Here is a 26,674-nt window from a genome sequence, read left to right on the forward strand (position 1 = left end):
TTACCAAGCTCTTTCCTGACTAGGAGACTTCACACATTCTATCTTCTCCATCAGGAAGTTAATTCTATAATTCTATCATTCTTTTCACATATCCCATTTCAGCACATATCCCATTTTCATCTAAAATTAAAACATACTCTAACAGTATCTCAATTGTTGGCCATTTTTATCCATCATTCTCTCTTACAGTTCCTTATGCTTTTCTTTCATGATGCTTATCACAATTTATATTTATTCTGTGTATGTATATGTTTGTTTATCCTTTGTACCCAAATTCAAATGTCATAAGGTTAGGAGGTGTTTGTATGCCAGATGCAGTACAGTCAATCGATATTTATTGAACAAATTAATTAATCTGCTTATTCTTGTAAATAAATACTATAATTTTATTTATAAATAAAATATTTCTAAAAAAATTAAATATCTAGAGCTAAAGTGTTAATGTTGATTGTCAATTAAAATATAAATGTCAGGATTGGAGTTGTGGCTCAGTGGTAAAATGCTTGCATAGAATATGTGAGGCACTGGGTTCAATCCTCAGCACCACATAAAAATTAAATAAATAAAATAAAGGTACTGTGTCCATCTACAACTACAAAATATTTTTTAAATGTAAATGTCAGTGTTTAACTGAGCATGTAAGAGCTCTGTCAAGTTAATCTATGCTAAACAGTAGGCCACTTCTTCCTTCCTTTTTTCCTTCCTTCCTTCTTTCCTTCCCTCCTTTCTCTTTCCAATCCTGGAGATGGAAACTAGGGCTGCAAGCATGCTAGGCTAGTGCTCTACCACTGAGATATAGCTACAGTAACCATAGCTTTCTTAATATTGTTAAAACTGGCAAACAAAAAACACTGGTATGTAGAAAGAATGCTAAAACATCATGCAGAAATTTTGGTTTTGATTCTCAGTTGTAAAAATCAAAGATTCAAACAAATTACCTTCCGATGCTAAATTAAGAATGGTAGAATACTTTTTTTATGTTTATGGCTCTTTTCTGAATTCTTAACTTCTATTTTTATGAATTCTTTTCTTCTTGAAATAAATTATAATAACTTATTACTATGTTGATTCTTTCACACTGGTTCTAATTCATATGATTATCTTCAAAATAGAATGATTTTTAAATACTTGGAAAATAAAAGTATTCTGCATATATCATTGAGTTTATGCTATACAATGTGGTTTGCTGACCCATCATTATCACAGCATGGCCTATTATTTAAAGAACACACTGAGGCAAATCATTCTACATTACTGTTCCCCAGTGAAAGCATCACACAGTTGCAGCAATATTTCAAACAAGTCTCATTCAAACTTCTGTTTTTATAGAGAAAGAAGTATTGTGCTTATATTCATTTCTGAACATTGGACAATATTATTTACTGAAACATGATAGTTTAAAAATCTGTCCGTTTGTATAACACTTGGCTCATCTACATAACCTGGATTGCATAAATGTAAGAATCAGACTTCCTTTACCCACTCCTTCCCAGTGTATATCTTGCCAGCAGGTGCATCTGAAAGAAATTAGAGCCTTGTTTGTGGCTTTTTTTCCCCAGCATGTTAGTAGAGGATTTTTCAATAAAAATAAATTAGTTTTGAGCATATTTGTTTGGACAACAAAAAAAATAAAAGATCCATTTGATTGATAGTGGACAGAATTTTCATTAAGTTTAACAACAGAAACACCAAAATTGCATCATTCACATTCTTGTTTCAAAGGAAAACAGAAAATTAGATTCAATAAGCTCTACAAAAATGTTCACTATGCATACTTTAACCACTAAATACATTATCAAGAATCATGTCAGCATGACATTCTAATGTAACGGCTTTACAAAAACATGCAATCCAACCTACGGATGCTGTGGTCCTCTCTATATCATCTTGAAACTTTCTGGGTTTATAGTTCTCATTCTTTTGATCCACATTATTCTATATTGGTCTATTTGACACTGTCAGTATTTCTATATGGGAAATGTATTTGCTGATTTGTAATAAAAGAGTATACTGGGAAGATGAGTAGGTATATATAAATTCTTATGTTGTTACTAAATCTGGAATGCATCATAAATATCTCAAGTTGATCCTTATCCTCTTTTTTTCTTACAATTTTTTTCATGTTGGGAATATTATATTGCTTTAAATGTCAAATATGAAGCTAGCCTTATTTTTTTTAACTGATTAAAACATCCAAAGTGCTTATTTAAAGGAGCAAATTGAGTTTTAGGCTTTATTGATTTACACATTTTTTCAATCCACAAAGGATTTGAGACAGAGTATAACAAAATTTCAAGACTATAAAATGAAATATTAATAGAAAAATTGGATCAGGGGAGATAGAGAATAAAGCTTTATATTAATAACAAACAGAAAGGTAAATGCAAAAAAAAGGATGATATGGAGTGAGAGTTTTGAGGTAACACCTCCAAATTATGACAAATACTATTACTCTTCTATTCTGAATATCAAAAATTCAGCTACAAGCCAGGCACAGTGGTCCACACATGAAATCCCAGTGGCTTGGGAGGCTGAGGCAGGAAGATTGCAAATTCAAAGCCAGCTTCAGCAACTTAGCAAGTCCCTAAGCAACTTAAGAAGACCCTGTCTCAAAATAAAATTAAAATGCATTGGGGATATATCTCAGTGGTTAGGTGCACCTGAGTTCAATCCACAGTACCAAAAAAATTAATAAATAAAGCAAAATAAAATTAATGATACTTTTAGTCATTTCCCTAAAATAATATCATCTTGAAATTTTAAGTTCTCCTCTCTCCTCTCTGTTTTTATTTTTTATATTTGTACTAAGGATTAAACTCAGGGGCACTTTAACACTGAGCTACAGACTTCTTAAGTATTTTCTATTTATGTTGAAACAGGATCTCACCAATTTTATTAGGAATTCCCTAAGTTGCTGAGACTGACCTTGAACTTAAGATCCTCCTGTCTTGGCCTCCCAAATCACTGGTATTACAGGTATACACCACTACTCCCAGCTGTCTCTGTTTTGTTTGTTTGTTTGTTATTTTGTTTTTGTTTGTTTGTTTTTTGTATTTAACTTACCATGTCCACAGTGCATCAAGTAAACTAAAAACATGGAATTATAAAAAAAGATTTGCATTTTTATTTTTTACTTATTTGCAGGGCTAGTAATTGAACTCAGGGCCTTGTATATGTTGGCTGAGTGCTCTACCACTAAGTGACATCTCCAACCCAAAAATATGGCTGTTTTAACAACTTTTAAAACAAATTTTTATCTTTAGAAATTTTTATTGTACACATTAATTTGTTCAAACCTAACATACAGAAATATACCATTAAAGAGAACTATCAACTGATGATATTAGAAGATCTTAACAACTTACTTGAGAAATGAAATATTATTCATGTTTTTGGATATATTTTGCCTTCTACATATGGTTATATCCATAAAGGAACTTTAGTATTATCTACTTAAGTAATTGTGGTAGTAACTTACAAGTGCTACTACCATTGTTAATAAAAAGAGACAAACATATTTGAAAATATTGCAGTTAAATGATTAAAATATAGTACTGGAAAAGATTAATTTATCTATTTCCTTGCTCTTGAGTAAAATATCCACATAAAAAATATCTTGTTTGGGTTAGATTATATTAATTTACTTCCTAAATAAACATAGCATTTTCTTTCCGATTATAAAACTGTACTACTTAATTTGTGAAAATATATTCAAAATAAAATGAGTAAAAATGAATAATCATGTCATTTTATAAAACTGCCTTTAACATTTTTTCTGAATATTCATAGAGTCTAGCTCTAAAATACTTTTCTTTTGAAGATTTTCCCTCCAATGTGGATTTCTCAACTCCCCTATAATTCTTCTTATTCTGTTCTTTTCTAAAGCAAACATATTGTTGCCATGCCAAATATATAAAATGGTTCATGCAGTAGGTTATTGTGTGTGTCTATCAGAGGACTTCAAACTTGTTCCAATGGTGAGCAATTGGACATCATGTTGCTCTTTTGGAACACATTGAAGTACTTAAATAGTTACCTCATTTTAGGAACTAAGGAAATTTTTATTAGCTGAAAGAAATAAGTTATTTTTAAGTAAGTTGTTAAAAATGTGAAATCCAATTTTCATACTGCAAAACGGATTAAACCCAAAACATAGGAGCTCTGGTCCACCATATGAACAAGTTGTCATACAAATATAATTTAGCTGCCTCCACATTGTATTTGTTAATGAGTATTTGTTTGCTCTTTGTTCAGTCATCCAGAAATGCTCTTTAACAGGAATAGATGGAAAGCAACTTTGGTGACTTCTTCCTATTTTTAAAAAATTGGGATGACATTTGCCTATTTTCAGTGTTAACATAGTTCCTCAAAGACCAGTGACAGCAGGTTAGGACTGTGTTGTACAAGCTTTCTCATTTCCCTGGAATATAATTGGTCTGGGGCCAGAGATTTTAGCTCATTTAGAGCAGCAAGGTGTTCTTTTAAAATTCCTTCACCTATTTTGGGCTTCATTTCCCTCATACGGTTATGCCTTTTCCAGTCTGATGAACATTCTCCTTGACAGAGCAGACAAGCAGAAGGAGCCAAGCAGTTCTGCTTTCTGTGTCATCGTTATCCCTAACTTTTCTCCTTCTGCCCAATCAGTGAACCTTCATCTTTCTGATTCTTCTTTTTCTAAACAGAAGTAAAAAGGCCCTGAATATTAACTTTAACATTGTTACAAACCTTAATTCATTTCAGGCTTGACTTTTCTTCTTAGCTTATGTGGTTCTATATTATGCTTATGTGTCCCTCATTTCATCCCATGTTCAAACTCTTCTGGAATTTGACATCATTTGGGGATCCCTTATATAATGGCACATATCTCATCACATGTCACTCATTATTTTATGTTCATTAGTATAATTCACCTTCATACTCTCAAAGTTTGGTTCTTAAAAACCTCCCAGTCTTATTGAGCCACTTTCTTTTTTAGAATTTAAGATCATGGAATCATTGTATTTTCCCTTCCTTACATACATACATACATACAGTCCTGAGTGACAGATGGCACTTTACTTGTCTTACAGATTGTCCAATGTGATTATTGTGTATGGGGATAAAAGGGAGAATAATATACCATCCTTGTTGGTTCATTATGTCTGTACTCATGTAACCTGATTTAGATTGTGAAACCTTTTTAATTCTGGATGCATATAACTGCAGTATGGAGATCAACCTGGGTCTCAGTTCTATTCTTGCACATGAAGAGTCTATATGTACTTAAGAGAGAAAGAACTTAATTTTATTGGATGTACTTACTGTTGGTACAGCTAAGGTAATGTGTAAGTGAGCACTGTTAAGCAGATGAGAATAACATTAGTTTTGTTTAATTGAGGCAAAATGAAACAGATTTATTTGCAAGGGGTTGAAGCACTTATTCTTATGTAAAATTTGAACCTGTTTCATTTACTGCATGATTTCAATATGTCAATATATGTCTGTGTAATATTCAGATTTGGCCATCTGATATATTTTCTATGCTTTGTTACTGGATGTGGTTGTACTGATTATATGAGGAAATATAGGAGGATGTCCATAGAACTAGCAAACTCACAGATATTAAGCACTCAATCTGTCAATTTTGTCATGTGCTTTTACTCACAAAACTGACATCTCAATTACAAAATAAATCACTTAGGTCACCTGAGAAAGTTTCCTCATGCTTCCTTTCAGCCCATCTTCAGACATTATAAGCACCTACTGATACGATTTCTATCACCATAAATTATGTTTTTCTTGTTTTAAATTCATGTAAATGGAATCAAACAACATGTATTACTTTGATCAGTATACTATTTTTTGAGATTCTTCCATGTATGGCAAGCATCAATGGTTAATTCCTTTTTATTGCTGATTAACATTCACATATATGCATACATATATGTAATATATATATATATATATATAAAATATACATGTGGGCACACATTCATACATACATATATATGCCCACATTTTTCTGTTCTCCTTCAAATGGATATTCAGGGTTTTTTTTAGCTTGGTGCCATTATGAATAAAGCTACTATGAACATGTGCCCAAGGTTTTTTATGAGAACATTTTTTAATTTATTTTGAATAATACATGGATGTGAAAAGACTGTGTCAAATATTTCACATTATAAGATATTACCAAACATTTTTCTAAAGTGATTCTGACATTTTATAATGATAATAGTGATGGTAAAGAGCTCCCTTTTCAAACTTTAATCTTGTCAGTGATTTTAATTCTTTTCAATTTACAAAATATGAAATAGCATGTTGTGGTTTAAATTTGGAGGGATTTTGGCTCTTTTTATTTATACATAGCAGTAGAATCCATTTGATATAATTATGCAAGCATGGAATATATCTTATTCTAATTAGGACCCCATTCTTGTGGATGTACATGATGGTGGGTTTCACTGCAGTGTATTCATATGTGTGGAAAATTATGTCAAATTCATTCCACAGTCTTTCATATTCCTATCCCCCTCCCTTCTCTTCATTCTCCATTGTTTAATCTACTGAACTTCCATTCTTCCCCTCTCCTCTTACTATATGTTTGCTTCCACATATCAGCAAAAATTATTGCTCTGGTAACTAACAATATTAAGCATCCTTTTGTGTATCCATTGGCCATTCACATAGATTATATCTGTGCAAGGTTGTGCCTTTCTTTTCACTGGGTGAAAGTAATATGATTTTGAAGTCATTGGTATTAGGTCCCTAAACATTGGTAACTCCCTCTTGATTCTGGGACTCTATCTTAACTGAAACTGAAAGTTATATGATGCAAAAAAAAAAAAAAAAAAAAAAAAAACCTTAAGATACCCCATTACCATAACCCCAACCAAGGTCCCTAAACACAAAAAAACTATTGTTACCCAACCACCTGCACCCAGAGTCAATTCTAGCTTTCTACTTTTCCTCATCCAAGATATTTAAGTTTCCATTAAAATGACACTGGCTGCTGCATCTTACGGAATGGTGGCCTGGCAGGTATTCTGTGTCAATAAACCTTTGCTTGAACTCAGAGTTATGTCTCTCATGGATATTTGTGCCAGCTACTCTAACTGTTGGTATAACCAGGAGTTTGGGAATCATAAATATTTTGGTATTCAGTTTCCTTTATTTTTTGTTTTCTCTATATACACTATTGGAATGCATTGTCCCTGCTCAGGAAAAAGTACACTGGCTCTGTAAAAGCACTGTGTTATTGGTATCCTTGTTACTAATATGAAGTGCTGAACATTTTAATTTTCTTTGACCAGCTGCTAACAATAGTCTCTTCAGAACCATTGACACTAAATTTTTTATTAGAAGCCTACTAGGTATTTAAAAATACAGAAATATAATTTAATCGTGATTTATGTCACATCTGCTATGCTTTTAGAGATGCCTTCAGCATGCCCCCAAATCTTGCCATTTCACAATACACAATAAAAGATTCATTAATTCATGTAGTCATTTAGTCAAAAAACTGAGTCACATAGTATAAGACTCAGAGCTAAAAAAGACAGTGTTCCTGCACTAAAGACAAACAAAATAATGAAGTTTATTCTATAGATTCAGAAAATAACCATAAATGAGACATAGTCCAGGTGTGGTAGTATTTTATAGGACAAATAATTTTAGACAAGAATTGATTCATATGAAAAATAGTATTTAGGATGCATTTTCATTTATCAAATTACCAAATGTATTCTTTTCACTCTATCATGTAGCAAGCATTTTCTAGGCACTAGCTTGAGAAAAAGAACTTCTGCTATAATGAAGTTCCTACTCTAGATGATTAGAGTGAAAGTATTCCATAAGTAGAAATAAGAACGTGCATCATGGAGCAGAGAGAATGGGTAAAAGTCTGGGGAATGATCAAAGCATCCCCATTCAAATTCAGTTGACCAGTTGTACTGATATGTGAATCAAAAATTGGCAACTCTTTTTGACGAGCCTAGAAAGGTTACTTCCAGGTATTCTATGAGGTTCTTAATGATATCTAAGCTATTTGGACTGCAGTAGGTAGGCACTGTGTATTTAGTGTGAATTTTTATGCAGGAAATCCACCGGTATAACTATCCACCAGGAAGATTAATCTGAAAAATGTGTAGAATATTAAGTAGTTAGACAGTTTGAGGGAAAACAACTAGGAGAACTTATTTGTAATATAGATGAAGTGTAATAACACCCAGACTAAAGGGAAAGTGATGATGATGAAATCAACTGAGCAAGAAGTAGAACAAGTAGGTTCAGTAAGATAGAACTTAGATTGGGAGAAAGAAAATCATGTAAAACATAGATGATTTGATAATTTCCAGCCTGGTAGGTAGGATAATACAGATGCCATTCAAATAGTGAAGGAGACAAGAGAGAGCAGTTCCAGGGGCAATATTAATGTAAGCTTGAAAAAATATTTTCATTGAGGTTTTGTCAAATGAAAATGATGCTGAGTGGTAGTTTAAAAGGGAAGCATCATTAGGGATAAAAAAATTAGAAAACATTTACATGTGATAATAGCATCTTTTCCTTTACACAATTTAGATTGTTAAGGAAGTCAAACCTGCCATAATTAGTTTTTACCTCTTTTTATAGCTCTCCCTAAACTGTTAGTGACTCATTTGGATGAATGTGGAATTTTTCACAGATGACATGCTTAAGTCCTCTGTTTATTCTTAGATTCCTCATGTTTGTATATGATTCATAAAGGTAAAGATTATTGAAATTGTACAAATATGCTAATTACAGAGAAAGAATCAATTCTTGTCCCTGATGTTTTTAGTTTGAAGAGGGAATGTCCACTTAACAAGGATGGACAATTGTTTTTACGATAATCTCTTCTCATATATTTCCATTACCATACAAAAAGATAATGAGTTAGAAAATAAAAAAAAAACTAACCTCAAAAATTAAGGCACGAATAAAAACTGTAGCTTATGTTTAATTAATTCATGAGTTGGGATAGAAACATATAAGGCTTATTGATACCCACCACGTGCTTAGATGTGGAATGTTAGTGAATATCTTGGGGATTCTGTAATCTAAACTAAATGCTTAAAGTCAATTAATTGATGTTAGACACAGAGATCTGTTTTTATCCCTCTTTATCTTATTTCTGGGCCTTTCCATTCTCAACAGCTTGAGAAACTAAACCTTTCCTTAATAACTTGTTATTTGTGGTAAGTAATGAAACTTGGACAAAACTCAATTATTCTTTCATGTGTTTTTCTATTCTGGGGTGTTGTATAGATCCCTAAAATTTACTTTTGAGCATTTCCCAAATGAGAAACTAATCAAGGGGACTGTGATATCTTGCTTAGATTTCTGCTCAATTTATCAAAATACATTTCTCAAGCAATTATCAAACTAAAGTGTGCTCAACATTGTGCCTGATAATATAGGAAATGGGAAAAAAATCTGTCCTCAAGGCATTTATAATCATAATTACCACAACCTCTCTGTTTTTTACTTACTTTCTCCCCAAACACACACACACACATGCACACACACACACACACACACACACCAACAATCACACATGATCACACAATTAATTTTTCTATCCTGTTCTCAAAGTCTCCATAGTTGTATCATAACAGAACATTGTATATAGTTATTTGCTTGCTGTACTCTCTCCCATCAAATTCTGTGTTCATGAGATGATGCAGTTTATTTATCATTATAAAGGACCATATAGAGAGTAGTTACCTTAATTAAATCTCATTGGAGACACTACTCACCTGCACTGAACTATTTACCTATATTAAACAGTTATTTTTATATTGTACTATAGCAAAAGCAGATGGAATTCTATAAAAATAGATGTGAAGCTAGACCAAAGTAAGTAATAAAATGGTGGGGAATTCTATGAAAATAGGAGAGAGTGGGGTAGATGAAGGGGGGATTGAAGGGGAGGAAGAGGGACAAGAAAAGGGAGGAATGGTGGAATGAAATTTACTAAATTACCCTTTGTATATATACGAATATACCACAATGAATTCTACTTTTATGTATATCTGAAAACACTAATTTTTTAAAATACAGAATAGATGAAGTTTTAAGGCATGAGTTTATTTCCTCATCTATTATAGAACAGCACCAATATATTTGTAAATCATATTTGACTATTGATTTTTACCAGTGAATGAGTAGAAGTTGTGATAGCAAAGTACAAGCAGCTTTGTGAGAATAATATTTTTTTTTATATTCTTTCTCATTTGTGGGGGAATCATACTCCTTTCAACTTTCTACATTATGCCCATCATGATACTAATTTATCCATCTGTTGGCAAATCAAAATAAAATATAGTAGATATAAAAGGGATAGTATTGATAAAATTAATACCCTGATTTTCCTATTAAATGGTTATCATAAATATTCAGGGAATCCCAAAATATTTTTAGGTTATGACTTTTAATTCTCAATTTGCCTACAATCATTTGAATGAAAATGGAGAACCCCCCTAAATTCAGAGCCAAACCCACACCAGGAAGCTTAGATTTCGTCCTGCCATTAATAATCTGTTATATTTTTTGATCTGAGTATTTCCTCTAAGCTCTAGACCAGTGCGCACAACTGATATATTTTCTTCATTTCTTTACTCAATCCTTTCTATTTACTTCCAAAATGTCATTTGGTTCAATCTACTTTCCATTTCAACCCAGTCCTCCCCAATTCAAGCTAGCATCATACCTCATCTGAATTCCCATAATATTTTATACTTATTTCCCCTGCTTTCATTCCAGAGTTTCTCCAATCCATTCTTCCTTCTGCAGTCATTAAAAACCAGGATTTAGCACAAGCCATGGACAATAGGAAGTGCTCAATAAAAAGTACAACATAGAGTGAACATATTTGATAAGTGTGGCAACTATTCAGAACCCATTCAGAAACAATGAATTAGATATTTTAATTAATCATTTTCAGTCTATAATCAATCCCACATGCAAAATGCCTTGCTTTAAAAAAAAAACAATTTGGTCGCTGGTTTAATGCAAACATACATACTCTCTACTTACCAAGTGGCTTTTAAATATAAATATTTACTGATAATATTTATTGAAAACACCTCTAATAGGAAGAGAAATGAATAATTTTTTAAATGACCTATGTCACCTTTCAAATACTCTGTCATAAAAGTCAGTTTTAGTTATGTGCAATATGTTTCATTTTGAAATATCTCTCATATATTCAAAACCACACTAGGAATTATGTAGAAAGAATTATATGACTCAAACATGTGTTTTATAACTAAGATCATGTTATAAAAGAGCAAGCATGCTATGGACAAGAGCTTCCTTTTTATTAGAGAAAGTCCAATTTGTTTTTTTTAATCAAATTTAAGTAAATGGAGAGAAAAACAGCTCTTAAATATTCTGTTATTTTCCCTGAAGTTCTCATGAATGATTTAGAAACCAAGAAGGAATGAATAAATCTGTGAACCTAGAGAGGGCTAACATCGATTTTGAACAATGTTAAAACCTATTCACTTTGCAAAGTTGTGTACTTTATAAAAAAAGTTTTCTTAACACTATTCATTTGCCTTTAGAGAATGGTGGAATACATTTATGCCCCACCTAAAAGCATTCAAATTATTAAACAAGTGTCTACTTCAAGAATATGTCTAAGGGCAGATTTAGTATGAAGCCCCCAGTTTCATATTCCTATAGGCAGAAATGTAACATATATATTTTTTATTTTGATAACCCTCTACATTGAATCTCTGCTTGAAATTTAAGAATATATAATTTGTGAAGTTTTTTGTCACCCTCCCCCCCCAGGGCATCATTTCATTGGAAAGAAAGGGAAAAAAATGCTAGCAATACCTTTTTAAACTATGTGGTACTTGGAAAACTTCATAATGAATTCCTTTGGTGTCTACTATTATTGTTTGGTGTGCATTATTAGTGATAATAATGAACATATGTATCACAAATGTAAATAAGATAAACACATCCAAAGGAAATTTCTTTGTAATTTGATATTAGGTAAATGTCTCATTAAAATAAATCGCTACTGTACCTGATTTTCCTTTAGTTCATCAGCAGGATGTCTGCTTTGGAAAAGAAATGGTCTAATTCTAGTTTTAGAAGGAATTCTTATTATTCTTTTATAGCAAACATTATAAGGAACAGATGGAGAATTGTACCAATGAACATATCTACTATTGTACTTCATAGGAAAAAGAGAACATTAAATGAAATCTAAGAAGACCAACTCCTAATTCTAGTACCTGTGACAAATATGATTTCAGCATTTATTAATGGGATACAATAAATGTTTACTAAAATGAAAGCACAATAAGTCTCGGAAAGAAGAGGCTAAAGAGATGCTTTTTATTTCTGTTTGTTCACTTACAAAGACTGCTCCTCTTCAGTTTGATTTATTTTGTGAATTTCTAGTAAAGGATCTTCAGGTCCACAGCTAGAAGATGAATCTGTAATATGGTTCAAATTTGGAGACATAGTGTATATGGTGAAAAGTAGAAAACACTCCTTCATTACAACTTTATCTCCAGCTACAAAGTCTAATATATACATTAATGACACTAAGTAGAAGTATTTTATATACACCCTATATTGAGGAGGATCACTTAGCTCCTTTTTCAGCTCATATAGGACCTGCAGCAAGAAGGAATATTTAGAGTGACTACATCAGAGTTTGTCCCACAAAGAAGTCAGAAATCCATTCCCTCTTACTAGGAGTTAGAGCTAACTCAGCTTGCAAGTAGGAGGTGACAGAAGAGCAAGTTGCAACAGTAGAGGGGAGAAGAAGATGTGGAGGTATTTCACACATTCCCTCTGTGCTGGGATATTCCACCTGATCTTGGAGTTAATGAGTAGGCCCAATTCTTGTTCTCCTCTTTCTGATCCTTTCTGCCTTGATTCTGATTTGCTGCAATTCTCAACCTTTCCTAAGATTTATCATTTCCTCATAACAATGTACAATTATTGTATAATAATCAAAAAACGTTTTAAGGTTTGAGGAAATGGAAAGGTTAGCTACCCTGATTTGATAATTACACACTGTATACATATATCATACAATTATATTATACCCCATAAATATGTACAATTCAAATAATAAGTATAAAGAATTTTAATAGAATGTTTCACATCTAAACAAATGATTGCCATGTTTTTGAATCATATTTTACTTTTTTCTCATCTTCCTGTCTTATGTATATAAATATATGAAAATATATACATACATATATGTATATATTACTAATTTTTCTACTCTTGCCCCTCTTTTGTTCTTTCCAACTCATGAATTTCCAAAATTTAGCCATATTTTAATCTTTATGAATGCCCTCATCAGATGCTCAGTCAGTATCAGAAGGTCTTCCATCAGGGTAGAGTTACCCAATCCATGGATGAACTAAACTGTATCCTGTCCCTGTGCCTTATTGTATCCCATGGGTATTTGTGTTGCTTCCTAACAAAAGTTCATCATCTTATGAAATTTGAAAGTTGCTTTCTGATGCATATTAAGATCTCTGAAGACAGCCTGGTGACTGTCTGCCAGTTTCACAACTCTCCACAGGTTCATTTTATTACAGGTTTTTACTTGCTCAGTCTGTAAACTGAGGTAATGATTGATCTCTCAAAATAATTCCCTAGCAAAGTTACAGAAAAACTCTTGGACTGAATTCTTCATACATCTACTTGTTCATTGAAGATTCATTGTTCTTTACTTTATTTCCCTCTGTCTTTATCTTTTCTCCCAATCATATTTTGTCTCTCCTATTTTTCTCTTTTTCCCTTAGTTTGTACGTTTTTGCCAGTTCTTTATCTCCTACAATGCTCATTCAATTTGTCATTTTACGATTTCTCATAACTGTTTCTTAGCTCATTCCTTTTCCTTTTCTTCATCTGTCACATTTTATTTTCCATTTGCTGTGTTTCTATACAGTTTTAGAAATTTTTACATATAATACTTTTCAAAAATTTATGAAAAAAATTTTTGTATAAAAGATACGTTTCTTTTTTTTCCATATCCTTCCCTCTCTAAAAATGTAGCAGTTCCTTCCTTGCCTATATTTCCTCTTTCACCCAGTTTGACCAGACATGATGGACTTAGATATATAATAGTGTCACTTTCTGTAATTTAGAAGCACATCTTAATTTAAAAACCATGAAAGAAGTAAAGAATAATGCAGCCATTCTAAAAAAAATGTACTCCTCCTACTCCCCTGTCCTCTTCACATTTCTAGCCTACATTTCTTTTATAATCTGTTTTGTACACTTTCTTTCATTCCTTCCCCCACCCCCCTGAGATTCAGGGCTTAGGGTAGAACTCTGGGCTTTTATGTTTTGAAAAATCCCCTAGGGGAGTCTGATATGCATTCCTTATTAAGAATGAATGTTTTAATATTGGAATCAAAACACAATAAGCTTTCTAACTATGATGGATAATCCAATAGATTTAATTATGATTTTCTTTCTTTCTAAAACTAAGACTAGATGTTAATTGCCAGAGAAATAGATAAGGATACCTATGACAACAGTATATTAATATTATATCAAAGCTTAGAAGTTTCATTGGTAATGAATAATTCAGTGCTTACAATATTTAAAAGCTATAGAATAAAATTTAATTTTTGCTTTTCACTGTATGAACAAAGCTGATTGAGATTTGATGTTTACTTTTGTAAATCAAATGCTATCTATTTTCTGGCTCAGAGGCTAACTATAAAACACCATATGCAAATTTTTTACTTCCTGTTTTGTTCCATTATTTTGCTTCCTTATGTTTTATCACTGAAAATTCTCTCCCAGTAGACAATATACTATAAATGTTTCTCCTGGTTACAAAATCTCCCACAAATGCTGTAGAATATTTAGTGGGCTCTTCTTTCACAAAATTAAAAAAAAAATATATAAAGGCCTGATTTTGGATTCCATATAAATGAGATTTAGATCTAACAATTTTAAGTTATTGCTTCATTCTGAGCTATTCAATTCTCTCTGTTATCTGAGTAACAGAAATAATAAAACCCTTGTTGGCTGTATAATTGGGTCATGAAAGCCACCATAGCGATCAGCCATGATGTAAAAGGCTAAGATCAAAAATACAGTGCAAGGAGGCTAAGATAAAAATTCTGAAGCAGCTTTAGTTTATAGCCTTGTAACCAGCAATAATAATTCCTTGATTATTTAACAAAGACTCTTAGGCATTTTCTCTATCACCTTATTACTCGTAGTGGTGCTCCTGGAGCAGCAGTATCATCATCCCCTTGGAACTTGTTAGAAATACAGAATTTCAGCCACTCTACAGAACTATTAAATCATAATCTGCAGTTTAAAAAGATTTTCAAGATATTGTTGTACACAGTAAAGTTTGAGAGTCAACTGTCTAATTTGTGCCCCATGCATTTTTAAAAGTATGAGTTAATCATTGTAAATATTGGACAACATTGAGGTCACTCATATGAGCCCTCTTTCCCTTCTCTAACCTTCTCAATGACTTCTGTGTTTTAAGAAGTTTTCTCCATTTCAGCAGTCACTCATGCTTGCATGATCCAGTATACTCAAAGCCTCTTCAATTCTTTCTTAAGAGTTCATATTATCTCTAGCCTTTCCTTTTTGGTCCATTGTCAAATCTAGTATTAGTCCTAATTATCATCTACAAGACTCCTGTCCTAGCTATTTTGCATGTTTCCCTGCCTTGATATTAGTCTGTACTGTGCCTCAGAATTATACAGAAGCACAGCTCTAAACTTTATACTCCCATATTTAAAAACTGAGTTGTTATCTATTGAATTCAAATTAGCTATAAAGGCCTTAATAAAAAGCAAAGACCTCTCTGCTAGGCTGCAGTATATACCCACAGCTGAACCTTTCCTTAAACTCATGCTCTCATACACTGACATCAAATTCTACTGTATACTCCTGATTAGATCACAGAGATTGCACACCACAGGTCTTCACTTTAGCCATCCTCTTGCTGCCCCTGAACCTCCATGTGCCTAAGTCCTACCCATTCTTTAAATTCCATAATTTCCCAGAAGTCTTTCCTGTTCATCCTCCTACTGAGATTCTCTCTCTTCTGATCTACTGTTTATGGTATGCTTTCTCTATCCTACTGCACATAATTTAATAAATAATCATTCATCACTGTGTCTAATCTCTTCAAATAGATTATATACTGCCTAAAACCTAGAAAATTATGCTGATTTTTTTTTTAAATCTCTAGGAGGCCCAATGAGAGGTATTAATGTTACTGGTGGCCAACCAGGGAGCCTGTCTGGATCCTGGGCTGGCCAGATTTGATACTCTGCCTACCTGAGAAAGAGGTGACAGAGAAGAAAAGAAAATTAACTTTATGCAGTTTAATCAAACTGAGGAGAAGCAGTTAGATTGCTTCTCCACTGGTGGGTCCCACAGAAGCAGTTATAATTACAATTTATAGAAACAAATGTCAGGTGAAATACATATATAGATTTAGTTAGCTAAAGAACATGTCACTCTCTGCTTCCTTGCTGTCTGTCCTCAGCAAGAAGTAAAAGCAGTTATCAGGAAATGGATTTTAATTTCAAAGTGCTCAATTTCATTAATACAAATAATACCATGTGGATAATGAGATTTAACTTCCTTCCTTCTCTCTTTCCTTTCCTTTCTTCCTTTTTTCCTCCATTCTTTCCTCTCTTCTTACCTTCCCTAGTTCCTTTATTAACAGATTCATTTATACACTCAACAGATATTTACTGAAACTTCCCATGTACCAGGTACAGTATTGTACTAAGAAGTAAGACACAATTGTAAGACAAAATAACTGACCTCAAGGAATTCATGATATAATAGGAATATAAACACAGTTTTTTTATGACTGATACCCCTGTTACTAAGCAGTAACTCTCACATGCAACTCTGAAGTAGACAAAATGTAAAGACTAGGATATAACCAATTGACCAAAGTCAATTGGGAGCAAGGAAATATCACATATTTACTAGAATACATCTCATGATAATGGTCAAAACAGCTTGTTAAGGGTTCAATAACTATGCATACTTTTTATTTGTTGTAAGGTACTATGTCCTTGACATTCTATTTGTTGATTTGTGGAATCTTTTAATTGCTAGATATATGATACAAAAAGTTCCAATATTAAAATAATATTATATGAAAATGGTAAAAAAATGCCAAGAAGTTATGTGGAGTGAGAGTATAAGGGAGACTTGACTCTGTCCTACAAAATTATGTATTTATTTATTTATTCAGTAAGCATGTCCTGGGGGATATGAACTTCATACTGGACCAAGGAGTAGGGGAATATAAGAATATTCAATAATTTTCCTTATATCTGATAGAACATTCTTGATATTTTATTATTATTCCAATAATATAAGGATATGGACACAATTTAAATATGAAGGTATCTCAAGTTCTTAAGTACCATTTCATTTCTAAATTTTGGATTACTCATGTGTTATTTTAATTGCCTTATAAATTCTGTTTTTCAAAAAGGTAAATCAGGAGGGATTGTTGTTTTTATGTACTGGTAAGAAGGCATTTTCATTTATATGTGTACTTGGTTTTAATAGTCTCACTTTTAGTGAAACAATATTTCTGACACTTTACTCTTGAAATTTCATTCATGATAAAAAAGAAGAAGATATTTAAATTGACCCTGTCAATGACTCATAAAATTGTTCTGGTGGCTATAGACTATTTTAAAATTTATTATTTTACCTTAGAGGTTTTTTTATGGGCTATCCCCGAAAGAAATTAATTCTCAGCTTTATGTGACCTTATAATGCAAGATAACATAGATAAGTTATAAACAGTTAATTTGACACAATTATAAACAGAATTTGACACAAATTTCTTTTTAATATAGTAATTCTCTATATTTTAAAGTCTCTAGGGTTTTTTTTAATACTATGGCTAAACTATGTTTATTCTTTTTTACCTCTCATATCGACAATCACTTGGAAACCTATATACTTGGTTCATATTTAAATTTTATAACACTTCATAGACTATTAACCATGGAACATCCTTGTGGGGACAAGAAATCGAATTTGCTCTTGAAAAGTTCTCCAACTAATTGATTTGTAGGACATTATAACATTCTCTCACTGACAAGCTTACAAAAATAAAAACTGGAGCTGAACTGAGAGGGCACTTTTTTACTAACACATAAAAGGTGTCTTTCTGTCTTGTATTCTTTGGATGTGGGCATGTCAGTTTCATAGAGCAACTTTCACATGGAGCTTTTATATTTCTTTCTCTCCCAGTACAACTGCATGTGGTAACACATTGTTTAATCTTTTCTCAAATAAAAGGATGTGGGGCTTCATTTTTGTTTCGCCTTTTTGGGTATCTTACAGGAACTCCAGGATGGCATTGGGCAGAGGCAAACTGTTGTCAGAACCCTGAATGCAACTGGAGAAGAAATAATTCAACAGTCCTCCAAAACAGATGCCAGTATTCTGCAGGAAAAATTGGGAAGCCTGAATCTACGGTGGCAGGAGGTCTGCAAACAGCTGGCAGAAAGAAAAAAGAGGTAGGGTGATACATAAAATAGGAATGATAAAATTTAAACAGAGTGATTTAACCTGTCCTTTAAAAAAGATTTCATGAATTCTAGATAGGGCAGAGGTGGGGAGGGGAAGGGAGTGGGCAGGGGGTTAGCAAGGATGGTGGAATGTGATAGAGATCATTATCCAAAGTACATGTATGAAGACATGAAATGATGTCAACATACTTTATATACAATCATAGATATGAAAAATGTGCTGTGTATGTGTAATAAGAATTGTAATGCATTCCGCAGTCATTTATTAAAAAAATAATAATAAAAAGATTTCATGAAAGAAGATTATAAGCCCGGTGAAGGGCACTAGCATTAAAGAGTCTATCAAGTTAATCAACAGCATTAAAGAAATTTATTTCTTTTTTCTTAGATACTAAAATATAAACTTGTTGCTACTTATTGCTTCTTGGCTATTTTAAACTTTTAAATTTATTTTTAAAATTACATGTTTGCTTAAATGTGAATGTCTTCAGTATATTCCAAACTTAGCAGGCTGAATGTCATTTTTTTAATGATGTGAAAGGGCAATTATAAATGATGATTATGTAGGAAAGACAGCTCTTTGGTTAGATTTTTTATAACAAGTATAAATATGATTTTATGTTAAAAATATGATAGCAATATTTACTTTAGGTTTCACTACATTTGTTAGTACATTCTTGAAAAGGTGTTTAGGCCAAAAGTGTTGAAATCTAAATGAAAAACAAACCCCCCCCCAAATTGTTGTTGCTTTCAATCATCATTTAACTTTACCTTGGAATGTATTGAAGGGTTTGAAAGCCAAATGAATGCTACTGCAGTTGCATAGATATTTTATAAATGCAATTTTGTATTATGCTTCCAGTTGTTTATGCTAATGTTTCTTATTTCATAAAGGAGAAATTGGCCTTTATTTACCAAATGAGACTATTGTTATGAACAATGAAAACAGTTCTATTGCCAAGCCCTTGCATTCTCCCTATGATGTGCATAATAGGTGAATTTTAATATGCAAGACTGAGATACCTCATTGCTGAACATCTTTGGTTAAGATGTGTTAGAAAGAAGGTTGTGGAATTATATTCATTGCCTTTTCCCGCCTCTTCTTGCCATTTTTGCTTATGTTACATTATTTGAAAAGTAGATACTGTTCATATTCTTATATGAAACAAACATATAGTTGACCTACACACACACACACACACACACACACACACACACAAAGTTTGCCAAAGTTAAATACTAATAGCATCATCTAAATATAAATTTTATGTTATATCTGGGTATAGAAAATATTCTTTTTTTAAACTACATAAAATAAAGACCCAAAATTGGTAACTAAACTTCTTTCTTGGAAATTTATACATATTTTATCCTAGATTGAAATCCTTCTGTTAATTGCACAAGTATTCCATTATTTGAATAATTAATATGTTTATATGATGAACAGTTTTAAACCTGTATATAGCCATTTCTGAACTAGGCTCCATCAGGTGTAAATTAAGAAATGAAAATATTTAGAAAAATTGAATATAATTGTATAAAAATATGTATCTTTAATATATAAAGTTCATTAAATTGGAAGATTAATTTTCTTTACTATGTATAAAGTTGTTTCTCATTTTTAAATATTTATTACATAGTATTTGAATAGAGCATACTACTATTTCCTCTGATAACGCTCACCTGAATTTTTAAAATGTTGTTATATGTCATTGATTCTTTTTATTAGTGCATATTAATTATACAAAATGGTGAGCTTCAAGTTGGCATATGTGTATGTGCATAAAACAGTTTGATAAGTTTCAATCCTATGTCATTGGTTTCTAAATGCAAGTTTTAATTTATGAATAAAGATGAGACAATATGCCTATTTTACCAAATAGGCTCTAGAAATTTAGATCCTCCTAATTTTATAAGAAAAAGGTATATGCTGACTCTATTGTGAAAAATTATCCAAATTGTAGGTCAATTACACGAGGGATTTGGCTATAATAATTGGTTAGAAATTCTCTCCCATTTAAATATTTTGACCTACATTAAATATTGCACTTTTGTGCTTTAAAAAGTCAAGATCAGCTTCCTTGAGGTTTTTGTTTTTAAACTCAGCTTTTAAAGTTGTCTACTTTGTGCTACATTTTAAAAATAAATGTTAGCATATTTAAATTTCCACTGAGATCAGTTTTGTGGCCTCAGGATTTTTATATCATTTAAAGTTTTATGAAGAGTAAAAATGTAATAAAACATAAATGTCAATTCTCCCAATATACTCACAGCTATTTCCATGTGTCCAAAAGCAACCCAAGTATAAATAAATAAAATAATATTTCATAAAGATATGTTAAGCCTAACAATTGTGAAAGGGCTGTAATCATGAAACTATTGTTAATCAATGGCATGAATTCAGTGCTATTCAAGTAGATGATAGAAGAAAAGAGAAATTATTTACTGCACAGGTAAAATATTTGATACGATTTGACCTGCCAAAAGTGCTCTTCATTTGTAATGGTACTTATATACAGCTGCTAGAAATATTTAACATTTCTTAGTTCATAGGCATACATGAAAGAAAGTGGGTAACTTAAGCAAAAAGTCTACAAAAAATTATTTGGAGCCATTTTAGCTACACAACTTTAACCCTATCTCATTGAGAATGCAGCATATCAGTACTAGAAAGAAAATTTTCAGAAATATTTAAATACTATTGGACATTCATCAGTGTTATCCTATAATGGAAGCAAATGAAGTATAAAATATAGTCAATTAGCTGTGCAATTTAAGACAGAAAATTCACTTGCTTCAATTACATAGTAGAGTTACTGGATAAAATCTACATGTTTAGACATGATAGTAATGAGTTCAGTGATGTTTTGCCACCAAAGTAATCTTCATAACAAGGAGATACAAATGAAAACCTATCAGATATAAAGGGAAGTCTTAAGTTCAAAGAAAGCAAACCTGTGTACAAAAGTTCTTTAGCTTGGGTCCATGTATAAAATTAAAGGGGTGCCATGATTGTGAATACATAAAAAAAATTACCTCTTTGTTTTCACTAATCTCATTGAATCACAGAAATAGTAGCAAAACTTTTAAAATCCTGATATTTTCATATCATATTAGAGTTGTATATATCTCAAATATTGTTCATGCTTTTAAAATTTATATTATTACTGTAAAAATTTATGAGGAATAGTGTGATAATGAGATACATATAGAGAGTGTATAATGACTATATCACTGTAGTTAACTTTTCTAACTCCTTGAACCTTTTTCAGAAGTTTTTGTTAACACATAATAATCATACATATTTATAGGGTAGAGTGTGATATTTTCATACATTGTATAGAATATATAATAATCAAATCTTCTAGTTATTCATAAAATATATAATAGGATATTGTGAACTATAGTCATCCTATTATGACTAATACTTATAATCTCTAATTATAACTACTTAAAAATGCAGGAGTTATTTGATCTTCCCCAAGTTTCTATTGTTTAATGTATTCATGAAACAGTGCATTTATTACTATAACATAAATTTGTTTTAGATTTAAAAACATATAGATTTAACAACATTACTCCAAGGAGTCCTAGTGTTTGCCAAATTGTCAAATTACCTAATTCTGACATGATACTTACCAAAGGGGCCCAAGACATAAAAACAATAATTTTAAATATTTCCACCCAGCTTAGAGTCTTACTCTATCTTAGTATAATTTCGGTCAATTTTATATGTAGTTACATATTCAGACACTCCTTTTTTCCGGGAGGTTCTAGAAGATATACTGGGCAAGTGAATGTGGGAAGACAGACTTTGAGGTAGTGGATTGCTGAAAACATAATGCAGAGTACTTAGGATAATGTCAGTTGATAAAAGATTAAATGGGAGAGGGAAGCAAGGAGCTGGTTAATGGAATTCCTAAATTGAGGATTCTCTGTATTATAAATCTTAGCAATAAAAACATTATTGCAACAACTGATAGTTCCTTCTCATTTTAAACAAATGCAATATGGCTTCCTTCATTTCACAAATAAGGTAATTATTGTGGTAACATATATTGAGGAATAATGCTTTAAATTGAAATGTTATATTATTATTGAATTCATTTTCCCCACCTTTTTAGTAAAAAATTTCAAGTATATAGTGAAATTGAAAAATAGCTTAATGAATATCCATATACTTTCCTCTCCTCCTTCTAAATTCTTCGAGTGAACACTTATTGACATTTCACCATATATATTTGCAAGTTATAAACACCATTATACTTAACCCATTAAGTACTTCATCAGGAATCACCTTGGAAAATAGGTGTGCTATATATAGCATGTTTGTTTATGAAGATAATGCTATATTTTTACTTAATGTCCTGTCCATATTCAGATTTATCCAATAAGTCAAACCTGTATTTGTCTTTTTTTTTTATTTCTAACCACCATTTGACTCAGCTATCCCTCTCCTCGGTCTATACCCAAAGGACTTAAAAACAGCATACTACAGGGACACAGCCACATCAATGTTTATAGCAGCACAATTCACAATAGCTAAACTGTGAAGCCAACCTAGATGCCCCTCAGTAGATGAATGGATTAAAAAATGTGGCATATATACAAATATCACTCAGCAATAAAAGAGAATAAAATCATGGCATTTGCAGGTAAACGGATGGCATTGGAGAAAAATAATGCTAAGTGAAGTTAGCCAAGCCCCCCAAAACAAATGCTGAATGTTTTCTCTGATATAAGGTGACTGTCCTTTAATGGGGTAGGGGAGGAACATGGGAGGAATAGAGGTACTCTAGATAGGGCAGAGGGGTAGGAGGGGAAGGGAGGGGGGAAGGGGTTAGTAATGATGGTGGAATGTGATAGACATCACTATCCAAAGTACATGTATGAAGACATGAATTAGTGTGAACATACTTTATATACAAACAGAGATGTGAAAAATTGTGCTCTATATGTGTAATAAGAATTGTAATTCATTCCACTGTCATGTATTTCAAATCTAAAATCAATTAAAACAATAGCTCTCTCACATCTTATACCAAAATTAACATTTGAAAAATATTGGTTCCTTCAAAAAATACCCCTATTTGGCTTTATCTGACTTTCCCCCCTCATGTTATCATTTAGCTCATTCTCTATTTTCTGACTTTCTTATAAACTGGGAGTTGAGTCTAGACAAGACTTGAAAAAATGCAAGTCAAACATTTTTGTGAGACTACTTCATATGAGGGCTGGGGTTGTAGCTCCGTGGTGAAGAGGCACAGGGTTCTATCCTCAGAACCACATAAAAATAAATAAAATATAGGTATTGTGTCCATCTACAACTAAAAATATTTTTTAAGAAATAAAATATTTTTAAAAAAAGAATACTTCATATGAGATGCCATATACTTGATGTTACATCATCTACAGAGATGCATAATATGAAGTGGTCTCATTCTAAATGCTGCTAAATTTTATCACTCCATTAAGCGTATGAACATCAAATTTGCATTGTCAAATTGTATTTTTCTTTGAAATTAATATATCATCCAACAGCATTAGTATCCATTTCAAACCACTTTTTAACCTAGCTGTTACATTTGAGGCTTGCAAACTGATGGTTTTCCTAATTCTGACATGATCCTATATTTACCAGTTGACTTGGCTCTGTTTAAAAAAAAAAAAAAACCTTTGTTTTCTATTGGTGTCACTATGGACTCATAGATTCTTATTTATTCAGTGTTGTCATGAATTATTGTTATTATTCTTGGCCAGTGGGAGCCCTTAAAGCTTCCTGCTCAATTGTCCCAAGCTCACCTTGAATTTTCCCTGCCCCAGATTTGGAATTAACCATTTTTCCACAGATCTATGGTTTTGTTTAGGGGCAGTCATATGTAGAAACTGAGATATAAGAAGTATCCCCTCCTCAAAGGAATATTGGCACCTTTTTGGCAAGAAGTTCCAGGTGAAATAGTTTTATATTACTCTTTAAAAAATTTATTTATTTACTCTAATTTGTTATACATGACAGAATGCATTTCAATTCATAGTACACATATAGAGCACAATTTTTCATGTCTCTGGTTGTTCACAAAGTAGAGTCACACCATTTTGTCTTTATACATGTACTTAGGGTAATGATGTCCATTTCATAACACCATCTTTCCTAACCCCATGTTTTTATAATTCCTTTGCAAGGACATTTAAAAAATCTCTTTTGGAGTGTATAGAAGTTCAAAGTAAGGCTAGGCATACTTAAAAGCCCTTCTGATGTAAGACTTAATGTTTAATCAGTAAGTTATTACTCATTTAAACCTCTTCAGAATCTTTGTACCAAAGTTTACCTATATATGATCTATGTTAGTTTGCCAAGCAAATTAACAGTATAAATAAGATAATTCGAGGCACTCCTAAATGTACTTAAGGGAAGAAATAGTTGCTTAAAGACCTTAGCTCATTGTCTGCATGCAAATGGATGCTGTTAATTAAAATGAGCCTTATCTAATTCATTAATGTGGGCCTAGTAGGACCTCTTCTTGAAAATCTCCATTAGCAATTCATATGACTATGCACTGTTTGTAAGACAACTGTTTTCTCTTAAGTGTGCCTTAATTTTGGCTCCTCACTATTTCAGGCTCCTCTAGCCAAATAGCTTTCAATTTTCAGCTTCAACCAACAGCTTTTCGGATAACTTTAGTTCCTAAAAAATTAAACTACAAAATTTTAATATGATTCAGAATCTCCTCACAGTGTGTGCCATCTTTCAAATGTATCTGGCTTATGTATATAAATCAGAGCTAAAAGTCTGATCATAAATTCACACTCTACCTTCAGGATGTCTCCAGTTCCAAATCCAGTCCCCTTGCTTTATCTATACTTGAACTTCCCTAGTTTCTCATCATACTTTGTTTGACCTTGACTTTCTTTTTATTCACCCGTTTGGAAAATGAGTGCACACAATTTGAATCTAGCTTGAATGCATGTAATTTTTTGAGCAGGCACTATGTTGAAATAATTGGCAACATTTAAAAATTGAGGGCATTCATATTTTTTAAATGTGGATTTTGGTCTTCTTTTGTAAATTCAGATCAGGTTACTAGGTACTCATTTCTACATTCTCTCTAGGCACCATCAGCTGCAACTGAGTAGCAGATGTTTCAGACTCTTTCTACTCAAAGTGTGGTTTCTGGTCCAGTGCACACATATCAGCAGGGAATTGCTAAGAAATGCAGAATCTAATAAATCACAATCAGTAGCTTAACAAGATTTCTAGGTAATTCTTCGTACACTGAAGTTTGAGAAGCACTGCTTTGGATAAGCAAGCATCCTTTTCAGTTTATTCCTCTTTGTTCATTTATGTTATTTGCTTTCCTATAGACAGCTGACTTTATACTACCTCATACAAACTCTTGGATTCTGATTATAGGGGTGGAAGTGATGGTGCTGTTGATAACTCTAAATATTGCCAGGCACTTTATATTTTAGATCACATAATCCTTATAACAACTCTGTAAGTATTAGACTGCTTTCAGTTTTACAGAAGAATGATGGGTGCACAAACTGGTGAAGCTCCTTGTCCAGGATCATACAGCTAGAAAGTGTTTGAACTGAGATGCAGGCCCAAACAGTCTATAGAATCTGTTCTGACCTATCTTTCCAAACACATTTTCTGCCATTCCCACTATTTCAGCTCATATCTGAAGCATAAAATTATTTGTAGTTTCTGTCCTTCAGCTTTTGGAAAACAAAACAAAACAAAACAAACAAACAAACATTTATTTTAGTTTAATTATCATTCATCTTCTTTTTTTCCTGAAAATCCTAACTAACCTTCCAAATCCAAATTAAGTGCTCTATGAACGTGATATTCTTAAGAGAAGCAGTTTGTTCTCTTATTTGTGTTCCTTCTTGTATAGCACTCAAAAACATTTTACATGTCTATCATTTATCATACCTATTTATATACTTTCCCCACAACAGATTGAAATCTTTATGAGGATAATGTAGTACCTTATGCCTATGACCCACAGTACTTAGCAGAAAGCCTGATACATTTATAAATGGCCAATAAATGTTTTCTTAAATCAAATAATAATAACTTTATTCATATTCAAATTAAACCAAACATGTAAATCTTTACAGCTGACATT

General features: G+C 32.1%; 1 protein-coding gene across 3 annotated transcripts in view; it reads left to right on the forward strand.

Annotated features, from left to right (window-relative positions):
* The window catches only part of Dmd (dystrophin), a 2,014,880-nt gene that overhangs the window by 1,154,633 nt on the left and 833,573 nt on the right, over nt 1-26,674 (forward strand). For all 3 annotated transcript variants that reach the window (XM_077794046.1, XM_077794047.1, XM_077794048.1), the window contains one exon: nt 18,352-18,527. In XM_077794046.1, the coding sequence (XP_077650172.1) occupies nt 18,352-18,527 (176 nt within the window). The remainder of the gene's footprint in view (nt 1-18,351; nt 18,528-26,674) is intronic.

Source organism: Urocitellus parryii, chromosome X, assembly GCF_045843805.1.
Source record: "Urocitellus parryii isolate mUroPar1 chromosome X, mUroPar1.hap1, whole genome shotgun sequence".
NCBI lineage: Eukaryota > Metazoa > Chordata > Mammalia > Rodentia > Sciuridae > Urocitellus > Urocitellus parryii.